The sequence below is a fragment of the Limulus polyphemus genome, unplaced genomic scaffold (genome assembly GCF_000517525.1).
Source record: "Limulus polyphemus unplaced genomic scaffold, Limulus_polyphemus-2.1.2 Scaffold354, whole genome shotgun sequence".
Classification (NCBI taxonomy): Eukaryota; Metazoa; Arthropoda; class Merostomata; order Xiphosura; family Limulidae; genus Limulus; species Limulus polyphemus.
In genome coordinates, this window is record NW_013665964.1 from 101,254 (window position 1) to 116,912 (window position 15,659).

Sequence of the window (15,659 nt, forward strand, 5' to 3'; positions counted from 1 at the left end):
AATATGTACCACAAGAAGTGGTATCAAAGTGAGGAACACTGCACTACATCCAGAACAGGTATGCTATTCATCCAGAACTACAGAAAATTGAAAAGAGTGGAATATAATACAAGTATGATGGTCCAGCCCTGACTAAACAGCCAAGGTTCCACAACTCAGGTTGGGTTTAAGGGGTCATATTCAATGTTGGTGGCCAGGGCAGTTGGACTGCAGATATATATATATCTTTGTGATATGATCCATACCAGTAACCACAGGTTTTAGGAAAGAAAGAAAACAACACCAAAGTGAACAATCCTTCTGATCAACCGGAAAAGACATACCCTACCAAAGTCCAGAACTCATCCAGTCTGGATTTAAAAACAGTTGTCTTTACTCCCCACCAAGTGGGCAAGGAAAATTCCACTTACCCTTGGAATTAAGGAGAGGATGTGGAACACTGTCTCACCAAGAACCAAAGATGGGACCACATCATGTTCGGATTTATGAGGAGATAGTAGACCTCCTGCATGAACAACATAAGACCTGACAGTCTTCATAAGAGGGTCCAAGCACCCCCCGATAGCTAAGCATCAGAGCTGGACTGGTTTTACGAGTAGGCTCCCGCGTAGGTTGGTCTTGCTCTTGCCAACATCAGGGAAAATAACTTCCAGGTACCCAGGTAGGAGGGTCCCCAACTTCGCCCTCTTCTCCGAGAGTGGAGAAAACTCAACACTCTGTCCACCACCCCAGCGACTGGGAACTGGGTGTGGTAAGGACTCCCAAGCTCCACTAGTAGAAGCAAGGGAAGAACATAAGTATTGGAGAGTCCCAAGGAACAGGTCTCCAGAGACAGTGCAACAGGTGAACCACATTCCCTAATTTTTAAAAGCAAATTGATCTTAACTGATTCAGCTCTAAGATCAGCAGGGACTGCAAAATCCCCTTTAGCTTTACTCATGATAATCCATGAGTATCGGTCCATTAGAAATATTATATCACCATCCAGAATGGCAGACAGTCTTATGGAACACCTCATTTCAACAGAGCCCATTGGAACCAGGAACTGATATAAAGGTTACTGCAAATTAGATATTGCCAAGGGCAAGGGTACGTAAAGACTGGAGCAAGCAAACATGACATTAGATAGCAAAGATGAAGACTGAGAAATAGCTATTAGTGTCAGTAGAGTTATGTACATTTTGAAAGATACGATATGTGGCTAAACATCACATCAACAAGCCAGTCCCCAACATTTTTGCAATGACAAACATGATCTTTCACATTTCAAAATTGTTTTAAGGTGAACACAAAGGACAGCTCTTTATTTATTTCCTAGAAGCCCCTTCTCCATTATGATTAAACAAAAAACATTTCTTTCATTTAATGTTTCCTCCTGAATAACTATTGGTCCTTTTTATAGTTGTTTATTATGGCCTAAATTTTATACCAATGCTCTGTGTTCTCTTGTTTCTATAGTTTACAAGCAAAACTCAAAGCACTAATCATTCAAAACTTCCTGACTCCTCCCTATTATGATGTAATGCTGAATTTCACTTGCAATTAGACTAGGCAAAGTTGTCAAAATGATCCACACCTGGAACAAAATTTTTTGAATATTTAAAACAAATATCTTGACCATTGTTAGAGCCAAAATAAAAATAAAGTTCAAGTACAATAGTTATTGACACCTTTGTAGTGATATTGAACTAGGCCAAAATAATTTAATACTGTCTTTTCTTTACATCTGGAAGACTTAACTATTTTTAATCTGAGTTAAACAGATGCTCTCAGCAATAATTACTATCATATGATTAACGTCACTGACCAACAGAATATTGGCACAAACAATAATCTACATATATTTCTGTGATACAGACAAAGACTTTACAACCAGAATAAATGCATTGTTAAAAATAAGCTTACACTTACAAATACACAACTGAAAATTTACAAAAGAAACTTGAACTAGCCCAATTCATGGTAGAAGCTATCATTCAGGCCAACACTCAATTCTTATGCACATTTTGAAAAGGAACTACTGCAGAAGTAAATATACTAACTCTTTCAACACGGGCTCAGGTCCATGGGACCGACCTCATAACCATTTTGTGCTTGTTATAATTTTCATGCTATAACTTTTAAATTATTAAGCATATGTTAATGAAATTTGGCAGATTATCCGTAAAGATTACAATGCTTTCATATGCAAAATATCAAATTTTTTTATTACGTCTTAAGGTTTGTTAAAGAATGTTTTTCTCATACCTTATTTTTCTTTTCACATGTTGCCTATCCAACATGCAAGGTAATCTTCATTTTATGATTAAAATACTTTTATGCATCAGAAGATGTTCAAATTTCACATGAAAAATCTTTGTAATGTCCAGATAGTTATCAAACATTTCTTAAAAAACTTTATGTTCTCTCTGTTATTTTCACTAATGAATCTCTGTACAGGTTCGACAGATATGTTCGATCTCGTAACTACCATAAAAAATTAGGAAATAAATATAAGTTATGCCTTTTTCATTCTAGAATGGCAACAAATTATAACACAAAAACATAAATGTTTGGACTAAATAGCTCAAAGTTCATAACAGTATACATTTATATACATTCATTATTTTTATTACATTGTCCTTTCAGCCGTGCCTGGCTAACAATACAGAAGTTACAATGATGTGGTACATGTGCACTCCTGTTACCATATCCTATAATATAAAACTGATCTTCAGTCTTTACAAAGTGACTTGTCTTGGTTGTGATTTAGTAGACTAGTATTTTGTAAAATACAGTCACATTTCAAATGTTATACATGTGTATAGATTATTACTATTAGAAATAAGTTCTTAAACTTATTTTTCTTAAAACATAGAACAGTAAATAAAGAAGTAAACCAAACAATTATCTCTTCTAGTTATGACCATTGTACTTGGTTGCTGTTTGACATAGGTTGCTAAGGCTTTTAAAATTTCACATGTGGAGAATATGAAACGAAATAATGTTTTTTATGTTTTGTATATATATATTTGAATAACCAAAATATCATAAATTACAATATCGATACCACAGAATTCTACTATAATTTATCAAGCTTAGTAACTAGGCTGTATTTCGGACTAAAAAATATTAGATTTTGATGCAGACTAAAGATACAACCTTCCTCCTTGAAATCTTGGTTTGATAGAAGTGTAACGGGCATCGCTCTTAGGGCAAATTGTTAGAGTTTCAGTTATACTGCCGATTACACCAGATTTATTTAGTGGAGGATTTGCAGTGGCGAGTGGAGCTCATAAGTCACTAACTCGAGGTAATGTACAGTTAGAATAAAGAATTAGAGCCCAAGACTAATATTGAACAAATTATAACAACAATTATTAAATTTTTCCACATAACATACAATATTAGTCAAAAGTTTATTAATCATTAACTTCTCATAACTTTTACTATAACTGTTAATCAGTATTAATAATTAGTACATGTACAGTAAATTCCTTTAATACAAACATGAATATCCATTACTATTAACTACATTAATTGATCAAGAGAGATAATAATTCTATACTTACAACAGAGCTGGGTCAGTATACTTCTGGAGGATTGAGACTTTCATATTCATAAAAGTTGGAAATGCTTGAAAAGTTATTTCATTGTACAAAACTTGAAGATAGCTTTTAGGATGTGTGCAAGAACTCAACTAACAGATGTTTCTGTATATCAAAGCCATCTTCATGTTGGAAATGCTGATTCTTCCTGAGGATAACTCTAAGGAGCTCAAGAACAACTAACTTTTCACCTCCAGACACAAGTTTTTAACCCATAACTCCTCTGTATTCTCTCGGCCTTTCAAATAGCATTCCTAACTACCTGCAAGTAGTTCTAACACTTTATTGCTCGATTTGTGCAATTTCCTGGGCTAGTCCAAAACCATAACTCTCAAGTGATTGGTTACTGTTATGGTGAGTTAGCTGGTTGCCTTTTCACTTGTGCTACTACACTAGTGTCTTGTAAGGAATATACTATCAAAGTACCGCTTTTGCATGCTAACATAAACCTTTTCGTAGCTTCCACAGTACTAACGAGTTGGCATCAGTAATTAATCACTGTGCACTTACTTCATTGCTAGGCAATATCTTCATTTTTCATAACTCTTAACTCGTGATTCACTAACTCATGATTCTCAATACCACTTAACCAGCTAGCTGTACTTTATAGCTCTCGACCTTATTTCACAATACATGCGTTTTTACTTACACCATTTCTTGTATATGGTCACTCAAAAATTCAGAAAATTGTTACAACTTCTTTCTTAAACTCTTTTAAACTACTAAACATACTGAAGCATGCTTAAAAATTCCCTCAAAAATATCCAATTGCTTCAGAAGGAGATGGCGTCCTTACACTTTAAAATGGCTGAGAAAGCCACTAGGAAGACATTCTGAGCTTTCAATTTGTTATTCACATGTTATATACTGAAGTAATGTATATAATGGAACATTTCCAAAAATGGAAAAAGGTGAGCGGGGCCACTGTTTGATTCAATACATGAGCAATATCTCAGCAAATACAAAAGATAGGAGGCTCTTATTTTATATTCTAGCTTGCCAATATAGGTAACTTGAGTTCCTAATTCGTACAAACTATAGACTTAGTATTTTGGCATCACAAACATCTAATTTGCTGCGTTTAACATACCACATTACACATAAAAATTGATGTTTAACTGTGTTTTTTAATAGTTATTTTTAAATTAAGAAATTCAATAATGTATAATACTAAAACTTCAATTATAATCTACAGTTTGATACCAAACTTACTGATATAAGTTCATAAAATAGTAGTTCAATAAAATGCGAGTCAACAAACATGAGGACATGGCCTTTGACCCATGACCTGTCTGGAAAACGTTAACTATAAAATGCCTCAAGTACACCTTGACTTTAGTTCAAATAAAATGAGAGAAAACACACACAAAACAAAACTATTTTCCAATTCAATTATTTTTTTAATATTCCAGATGTTTATTCAATACAGTCGATTCCTGTTAATTGCAAATTCACTTTACTAGCTTCTTAATAGCAATATTTATAAGAAGATTATTCATATGAAAAGCACAGGAAACTTGCAATTTACAGAAATTTACAATTACCAGGTTTCCATATTGAAGGCTTTAACTGTGCCTGGTGTCGGGCAACAAACTGACCTATATTTGGATTTTTATTCAATGCATGATCAGAAAATATGATTAGTTCAGTCACTGGCTAAATGAAAGTTATGGAATATATATAGATTTAAATAGGCACTCTATAAATTATCCATTGGGATCTCGTGGGTGGGAATCCCATTCCTGATAATGTGATGATGTTAGTTATTTGATTTCTGTAAAAGATATTTACTGCTGATTATAAATAGGCATGATTAAAATAGAAATGGCTGTGTGGTATGCTTTCATGAAAAATCTTGTTATATTGATCTTATTTTTGCCTATTATTAACTTATCATTAATTTTTGGCAAAATGGCAAATAGTGTGGGTGAGTCTTGGTTGAACTGCATATGCATCATTTGGGATAAGAACAATGTGTATTTGCATGGTGTGAAAATTTTTTAACAGTATTTTTCCATCTCTAACATTCCGTCTTCAGCATATTTTGGTTCCCAATGGTCTCCTTACAGTGTACTTTCAATGTTAAAATCTAACTCACTATCAACAACATGTTCAGATGTAGGCAAACTCGTCCTTAATTTACCACCATCCATTTCCTTGTAATGAGGGTTAGAATACATCATTGTATGTAGCAACATCTGTTCAATATTTTCCAGGGCTAATAATGACTAACTAGTATCACAAGGCACCTATAACAGTGCAGCTGTTGCCAGATGCACTTTGATTTCTTTTATTTTAAAGAGAATTTCATCTTGACAAATAATTGAAATAAATATATTACCTTTCACCTGGGAACAATAAAAGTACTACGTACATTGTACATACTTACATAAATTGAAGAGCAACAAAACCAGCCAGAAGAGCAGGATAATACGACTGCTCCCAAACGAGTATTGAATGTACCACTTGAACAACTTGTTTCCATCCTTCCAGCTTGGATTTTAATATTTTCACATTGTCTTCTTCATAAACCATTTTCTAAACATTAGAAAGATTAAAAACACATATACTAAAAAATTGTTGAATATTAATCCTTAAATATTGGTCTGTATAAACTCAGCAACTTTATGACAGGAAGATGAAAAAATGTAACCAATATAAGGAATTTAAAATTTTAATATATAAAAATTAAACCAATAGTAATTGCTTTAGGAATCAGTATAAACTACCTTAATTGTTAATTACTGGTCTCATTCAAACAAAAATACATGATTAAAAATGAATACAAAGCAAATATCTATGAATATGATAAACGGAAAACATAAAAAAGAATATTATTCATGTGATATTAATTTAAACAGTACAGACTTTTAACATAAAATACTTCTCAATTTTCTAAGATCTAAATAACTGTACCTACAAATAATCACATTATTCAAAAAAGTATCTAATGTTTTTTTCCTGTAATGACCTTAATCCCAAATAGTTTGGAGTTAAGCCAATAATTTCTACACATGGGTGGCTGGCCCAGTCAGCAACCATATAGGATGAGCATGTACGGTGACAGGAATTTGAACTTGCAACCCTCAGATTATGAGTTGAGTACACTAACCATCAAATGACCGATAAACTAGGGATTCTAACTACATAACTACTAGTTATGTTGATAATACTGGTCTCATACTGTATACCAACCATGACATTATGAAGCTACATAAGGGAAATATACAAAATACACATATTTTACAAAGAAACACTAATAATTTAGTAACACAACCAAATTTCTTAATTTTCCAGAATACCACTAAACAGTTTCTAAAATTTGATTCTTACAAACATTTACAATTATATTTGGGTCTGATCAATTGGTAAAATAATACTAACGAATTCCTTGTTGTGTCTAATCAAACCAAGTTTATGGTAGCTTAAACTTGTATGGGGTCTTATCTTAGCCAAAGGGACATCTAAAACCTTGGTATATAAATCAGTTAAACAATCCAAAAACAATTGTGTATGTGTTATTTATAAAGTTAAGTACACCTAGTCATGTTCTATCTGATGACCATACATTTTTACAATAGCCAAGCAACACAGTTTGCACTGCAAAATGTTCATCAGTTTGTCGTTTCCAAAGCACATTGCTCTCCCATTGTGTCCTTGAATGTTGTATTAAAGAATACTCAGGGTCAGGAATATTGCTAACATCTTCTCTTGTAAAAACAGAAGAGGAGAAACATTTAAAAGCTCCGTTACCTCAACAGTGGTGTTGTGCTCAATCTTACAGTGCCAGAGACCTGACAAAATTTGTCATATGTGTGATGTCATCATCAGGGTAAAGATTCCATATTCTAAATCTAATTTTCATTTTTGTAAGCCTATTTTAAATAAGGGAAATATATACAGTACTAATTATTTGAGATTACTTAAGTTAGTACTAAAGTGAATACACATATATTACAGAAAAACACGCAGCTTAACTTCCTTTAACTTTAGCAGTAAGAAAAAGAAAAGCAATTGGACACCATATACAAAATCACTAATATCAAAATAAGTTTCAAAATTGTGTGATTAATTTACTGTACATATAACTGCACTACAGTATCCACAACTTTGACTTTCATAATGCTCTTTACATCTCCTATTCTGCTAAAATGAATGACTAAAAAAACAAAACAAAAAAACAGACCTTCATTGTATATTATGTAAATAACATAGCTTTAACAAATGTGTATATTTTATCAAACATACAGTACAATTGTAAAATCAAATGTATTTTATTATGTGTTTTAATACCATACCCATGCATTTTCATGACCATTTGCAGTATGATGAAAAACACCTCACTATTTTAACACTCTTGAGCCAGAATAGTTGCACAGTATCTGAGGCCAATTCCTGAGGGAGAGTGACATAGTGTGTGCTAGATGGTCTGAGAGAACTCTACCAGTGAAAGAGGGGATCACAAACAGAGTTTTCTGCATGCTTTGGGAATTTGGTTGAGAGATAATTTTGGGTGTAAACTGAATAACTTATTATTTACATATATATTTTTAGTCAGGACTCGGCTCCAATTCCAGTTGCTGGAGCAGCACTACAGCCCTGTATCTTATAGTTTTCAATAAAGACCTTCTAACCTGCAATGTGGATCAAAACCCCATTTTAACACTTTGTTTACCTTTAATACATTTAATAAAAATCCTTGTTATTAGTTTTAACTAGTTATCCCAAATCTTGAACTGTGACCTCAAAACATTTTCTGAAATATAAGAAAATTAAGAAACTAATTCTGTAACTAATACTACTCACCAGGTTTCCTAAAAAACTACAGTAACAGTTAATTATAAATAGCTTTAATTATGAGTAACAAAAAACTACAAAAAGATTCAAATTGGAAGTTCAATGACCACTCTGAAGTAGGTCATCAGTTAGGTACTCTCCCTTTTACTATTGTTATTGGTGTTTTTGGTCTTAATGTTCTAAGCTATATTTTTGATATTATGCTGTAGATATTAGCTAGAGGAGGTATCACATTAAGATCAAGTTAGTTCAAGAATATTAATAAACAAGAGGCTTTGTGAACTATCTAGAACAAGAATTAGATTATAAACACATGTTGATCAGTTAACTTAGCCTGTGACCAATCTCCATATCGGCCACCAATACTGATTTGATCTAAAGAATTCCCTGGTGTTTTTCTGATCTGATTTTAAGAAGATCAAATTGGTAAGTTTGTTTTCCTTTGAAAATACACAATACATTCAGGTGTCTTCGTGATGAAGAGGGTGCAATGTATCCTGAACTGACGAGTTCTTCAACTTCATCTAATATATACTTGTTTTGTATTTTAATGAAAATGTGTCTTTTTTGTAGTCATGCACGATTTATTTGAAGAAGAGTTTTGAAGCTTGATACATACCACTAGTACATATACGTTAGCGATGTCCATACACAAACAAACAAACGCAGACTGTCAAAATCCAATCCCAATTCTCATTCTTCACTCAGATCGCAGGCTTCCAATTAGCCAAGTAAACTTACTGTGAAGATAGTTATTTTCTAGCTGGTAAAGTGAATCAATCAGTGTTTACATTTTGGAACTGAGTTAGCCATCGCACATATTGATTTAGTTTCTACAAGTAAATTGATTTTTAGGTCAAAGTAGTTCAAATATCATGACTGTAAACATAGGCCTACAACAAGTTACAAAATGCAAAAGTCTATAACGAAATATTGAGGAAATAAAACTAATATTTTATTGTTATATGGACTGAATATTAAATTATATATATATATATAGAGAGAGAGAGAGAGAGAGCTGAAATAACAAAAGTCAAAAGTGAAGAAAAGAATGACATCAATTAAGCTGAAAAGAACATCAGTGACAGAATAAAACATCTGGCAAATAAATTATTAGATGAAAAGATTAAGCAAGCCACAACTCTTCCTGCACTGGCTCAAGAGCTCAAACCAAAAACACCACCTACTATCAGATATGGAATAGGATAACTTGTTTGGTCTACACCTATTACCACTACTACTGTGCTACTTGTTACTGAAGGACCTTTCTGGCCTATTCCAGTCATGACAATACCAAATCCAGTTTCAGAAATTAGCTGGCCAGTTCAAAATTGGCTAACAGAGAAACCAATGGACTATGATGGGAAACTACCATGGGAGTCATACCAGATTCAGATCAAAATCATTTCTATGGTAAACAGATGGTATAACAAACAAGCCATTCATCTTACTACCCATTTAAAAAGACCAGTTTTGACATTAAATAACCCACCAGCTGTGAGACGTAACAACTATCAAACACTGATAACTGCCTTACTGAACAGAAACAGAGTGACATACTAGAAAAAAGTATCCAGTAAGGGAAAAAAAAATCCTTAGCCAAACTTGCAGAAAAATTTGAAAGCTTACCCAATTATCTTATCTGGATGCGACTTGTGAAATGATGGATTCAATGGCACATGACCAATTTATAGACACTATAACAGAATTATGTTGAATCAAATTAGGTGTACATCATTAAAGAAAGTTCCAGAGTAGGCAATGGAACTAGAAGCTATTAAAGTTAGAGATAAACAGCTAAAAGACATCATCTCCAAGTTAAGGAATCGTCAGAATGAGCAGTACTGCAACATCAACTCCCATTAAGGACAATTTAGAAGAGCTAAAAGCATTAATTAGACAACTAGTTATACAGAATTGAGGGAATAAATTAGAAGACAATAAGTGTTTCAAGTTTAACTTGAAATAACATATTGCCAAGAACTTCAAACAAGAGCTTGTATGGAATAAAAGCTCCTCCTAAAGGATATCAGAAAGATGGAACTGTTATATATGCGAGCAAAATGGCCATTACAGCTGAAACTGAGACTAAGAAATCAACAGCTGTTATTTAACCAGAGAGAGAGAGCCAAATCAGATCAAAGAAACAACAGAGAGCTTATGAGGCATCAATAAAACAGGAATTTGTTGGACTTGTGAGATGAAGTTCAGCTGGGAATACTCCATCTATCCCAAATGAGAAAAGGTCATTATGTGAGGAAAATCATCCACAAGTCCATGTGTTTATTGATAGAAAACCTTGTAGTATGCTGACTGACACTGGTTCTACAACTACATTTGTCCATCCGGATTTCTTAATGAAAGATGGAAAAAATTTTCCCCACAGATGAAGGAAGGAAAATTGATGTGAACAGCTGGTGGACATAAAGTTGGAAGTTACCCTTACTGTAGGGGGTTTCTCTGCATCTCATGATGTGTGGGCAATTGACACAGAGAAAGAATGTATTTTGGGAACTCATTTTATGGATGTGAGGTCAGGCTAGTTTGAAACAGTTTGAGAGTCTATGAAGAGGAAGTCCCTACATCTTGTTATTACAGTGAAGTTTGAGCTTCCAGTTGAAACAGGGACAGTGATGATGGCAGTACTATGAAATGAAATATTCAGATTAATAGTTATTAGCAATAATTCTTCACCTAGTGGAGTCAAATATTCCAGCTTTTCCTGATGAATTGGTGGTTGGAAGGGCCTCTTAGAATTGTAGAATAAAGATATCCTACATGATTTTATCCAGGAGAGACTTAATCAGCTTGTGATCAAATGAAAAGTCACTATTATGTCAATGCTGATAAGACTGGATTTCATCAAAGCTACATGGTATGGCTGAACAATTCCCATTACAAGATAAGACAACTCCAAAGATATATAGATGTTCAGAGAATAGGCAATCCAAACCAAAAACTATCCACCATACTTATCTTTGGAAGTATGTCAGTGGGAGAACAGCTAAATGGGTAACTTCAGAGAAGGGCTTATCAGCAGAAACTCATCCTGTTAAGAAGCCCAGAGTTCCTGTTGAGCCGACTTCCAGATGATCATCAAGGTTAGACCTACCTGTGGATTTACCCAACCACCTATTAGGGAGAAGTCTCACAGCTACAGGATGGCCAGTGACAACAAATCACCATCCCATCTGTATATTACAGGCCTCAGAACAGAAAAACACCAAAAATACTTGAATGAAAGAACAGTTTTGTGTAGTATTTTTGTATTAGGAGTGTTCGATCTAGAAAGGGGCAATGTTATAACCTATACTTTTAATGTTAGCTGGAGGGCACATAACATTAAGATGAAGTTAGTCCTAGAATATTCAGAAATATCTATGAATGAGAGGCTTTGCAAACTTTAATTTTAAACAAGGATTAAATTATAAATACAGGTGAACCAGTAAATTAGCTAAGTAAGCTTGCACTTGTTGCAGTGAAATGGCGAAGCATCAAGACAGAAACTGAGAAAGTTGTTTTCCAATTAGTATGGTGGATTAAGCAGTTTTGGATTTATTTTATGCTAGCTATTGCGCATATGGAGATACTTTGTATAAGAAAGTTTATGCTTACATTATCATAGAGTGTAGTGCAGGTAACGTAATTATCAACATAAGCGTACAAATTACAAAGTATAAAAGCCTATAAAGTATAAGTATAATATTAATAATTAATATGTAAAGAAACGTTAATCTTTTTAAGGAGATAACGAAACTAATTTTTTATTGTTACGTGGCCTGGACGTTGAATTGTTTTCCCCAGATAATATGAAAGTACCCACCACCGAAAGAACAACGTTACAACACTAACCTAACCCAAGCTTCAATTTCAATATAAATTGTAATTTTTTATCTCAACAGTAAAACTAAAAGTTAACGATAATATCAAACTATATAATATTTACGAATACTAGCCATCTTATTCTAAGATGTAATATATTTAAAAATAAAGTAAATAAAACAACTTATACCAAATGAACTTAAATTTTAAAATCAAAAAATATTCTACCAGATTTGATGTGTTTTGGTACACCGGATCAATCTCAGTTGCACTTTGACTAGCAACTTCGTCCGCCATATTGTTTTTTGGAATCGGTCGTTAAGTCATCAAAATAAAAATATAACTATTAACTTATTGTACTTGTACATTGATAGTATTCGTAAAAAATTGCTGCAGATTATAAAATTTAAAATAATAAATTTAACTTATAATGAGAGCCTTTTATGAAGTTATGCGTGAAAAAAAACTCGGAACATGATTCGCAAAATTTGAAATCTGGTTGGTTGAATGAACTTGTATTTGAGAAGGACCTAGGGCATATTGGCTTTCGTTTCGTTGCTTGGAGTATTTGAAAATTGCAGCATTGGAGTCCACGGAAATGTCAAATGTACGTAACTTATAAATGATAATAATTTTATAAAATGTCTAAATCTAATCTCATTTTATTTATTTAACGTTATATTTAACTTAGAGTTTGAGCCAAGTTAAGTACAACTTTTTAAAGTTAGATTCAAATTCGACGTAATTAGTTAAAAGTAAAACTTAAACTAAGTTAAACTACTATAGTATTGGTACATGTATTACTAATAGTAATAATACTGTATTACTCATTATTGGTATTACTAATACTGAATAATAGTATTAATATTACTATTAGTAATACTAATAATAATACTAAATCATATACGTGGTACGATTTTAAGTTTATGCACTTTGATTTGAATTTGACTGAATTTCAAATTAAAATGTGAAGTAAAGTGTTTAAATTATAAGGTTTATATAACTTTAAAGGTGAAACTTGGTTTCTTTGTAATAATGTTTCTAATTCATAGAAGTAAGTGTATATAAGGGAGCATTTTCACAAATGGAAAGAGGTGGGTGGGGTGCCACTGTGTTGGATTTATTACATGAGCAATATCGTAGTAAATAGAAAAGAGAAGAACTTCTTATTTTATACTCTAGCTTGTAAATATTGGTAATTTGAGTTTCTAATTCGTACGAAACTATAGACTTAGTACTTAGACTTCATAAACATCTAATTTGAACCAGTTCTGCATACAACATACCATGTAACACAAAAATCGATGTTTATCTGTGTTTTTTTTATATTTACTTTCAAATTAATAAATCGAGTAATGTATACTTCTAAAATTTCAATTATAATCTATAGTTTGATAAAAAACTTATTGACATAAATTCATGAAATAGTAGTTCAATAAAATTTGAATGTGAGTCAACAAACGAGATGACATGCCCTTTCACCTATGACCCGTCTCGAATGGCTTAAGAAGCCAAAGATTTGGCATTGGGTGTTACCAGCCAGTTGCCTTCCCTCTAGTCATCAGTTCAAAATTAGTGGCAGATAGCCTTACTAGCTTTGCAATAATAAAGACAGAAATAATAAATTTAGTGGCAATGAGGATTATTACCAAACCATAAAAACCTTTATCCAGCCATTATGTAGGTGTATGCTTAACAACAAAGATAATAGCAATTTTTGGAATATTTGGACATTGGAAATAATTGCAAATGGTAAATAATCAAAAACCCTAAGTTTACGTAGCTGATTCTTTTCATCACATTAATGACATGGCAGCTGATTTAATCATAATTTCAGTTAATTGGCTGTTGGAATAATCAAAAACATTATAATGTGAAACATTAAGTTTGATTTATTATTATCATCACATTAATTGTAAATTCAGTTCTACCTAGCAAAGAGCCTTGAGGTGTACTTCATTTGCAACTCCAATCCAATTTGACTGAACTAATTTATTTCAACCATTTGCTTTCTCATCTCTAACAAACCCTTAATCTGTTACAGCAACTTATCCCACCCCTCTCCCATCACCCTATACCTATAAGAAATCACAGGTGTATATAGATTGTTGTTATTCAGGAAGAAATTAATCAAAATTTTTATAACCCAATAAAAGGAACATCACAAACTATGTAGTTTAAAGATTGGTAAAAGTAATGAAATAAAAATTAATTATATTTACAAACTTTTTGTTACACTGTGTGTACGGTAGAACAGTTAACTTGATTAATTGATATAGTTACCTACAAGTATTTCTTACATGGAATAGTGTCATGTAAAGTAATTGATTAATTGAAGCTATGATTAAACTTATTAATGTCACAAAAATAAACAAGTAATTGAAAATAGTGTTTCTAATTATTACTAGTAGTATTAGTTGAATGTATTCTTTGATAGATTGTTTAGGCAGAGTCTTCATGATGAAATTTGGGTGAATGGATGACAACTGCCTGTTGTAAAAACATAAGTATAGAGAACGATGTTTCGAAAGGTGAAAGACTTTTGAAATGTGGTCCTCTGTACTTGTGTTTCTACAACAGGCAGTTGCTGTCCATTCAAACAAATTTCATAGATGAATGTAATTGATTAATGATCCTAATGATTAATCTTTCAGCAAATTCCACTTATTGTAATGAAAAAACTACCCAGCATTTGGTTTTACTGGGTAAGGTTTAAAATGCTGATTGCTTAATAGGACTAACTTCTAATGTTGAAAATAGTATGGTATTACATCTGTTAGGGTAGCAATGAAACACTGATCTCCTAGACAAAAGATAGTGTAAGCATAGTAATTAATGGTGATATTATAGTTCAGTAATTTTCAAAATGTCATAGATGAAGTTTAGAAAAAAAAAATCCACAGTACCTTTACCAAACAGTATCATTTTCATTTATTATAAATTTACCAATATTAATATACATAAAAGTAAAATTAGTAGTAGAAAGACTACTGATTTTGAGGATAGTTAGTTGAAACATTTATTTAAAGTAATGGAAATATTTATTGCATTGTAGATATACAGAGTATTGACATATATTCACTGATTTTCAGTGAGATCAGTGCATGCTTTCTACTTCCATTTAAATAAAAAGCATCTAACCAGTTTTATTTATAGTCATTTAAAAGAATTCACATACTTTATTCAAATTCAGTTTTCTATGACTTGAAAGAGTATATGCTAGAAATTTTAATTTTAGTAACTTGTTTTGGATAATCCATAAGCTTCAAATTTTTTGAAGCTTATATAATATTTCTCTAAAGAAATATACAGTAAAATTAATCATGCAGTTGTTTTTACTATTAAACAAAGGTGGAGAATCCGTTGTATTAACCCTTTTGATACAGGTCACAGGTGAAAGTCCATGTCATCTTGTTTGTTGACTCACATTCAAAATTTTATTCAACTACTATT

The 15,659-nt window shown here is 32.3% G+C and overlaps 2 protein-coding genes across 2 annotated transcripts in view; one reads left to right on the top strand and one right to left on the bottom strand.

Moving 5' to 3' along the window:
• Positions 1–12,610, bottom strand: part of LOC106457633 (ADP-ribosylation factor-like protein 6-interacting protein 1) — a 37,007-nt gene extending 24,397 nt beyond the window's left edge. Inside the window, exons 1-2 of the mRNA XM_013917068.2 lie at positions 12,435–12,610; positions 5,977–6,125 (exon numbers count right to left, since the gene is read on the bottom strand). Coding sequence (XP_013772522.2) covers positions 5,977–6,125; positions 12,435–12,503 — 218 coding nt within the window. The 5' untranslated portion in view covers positions 12,504–12,610. The remainder of the gene's footprint in view (positions 1–5,976; positions 6,126–12,434) is intronic.
• An 86-nt stretch (positions 12,611–12,696) lies between these two features.
• The window catches only part of LOC106457639 (ubiquitin-conjugating enzyme E2 S-like), a 25,860-nt gene continuing 22,897 nt past the window's right edge, over positions 12,697–15,659 (top strand). Inside the window, exon 1 of the mRNA XM_013917073.2 lies at positions 12,697–12,813. Within this exon, the coding sequence (XP_013772527.1) occupies positions 12,805–12,813 (9 nt within the window). The 5' untranslated portion in view covers positions 12,697–12,804. The remainder of the gene's footprint in view (positions 12,814–15,659) is intronic.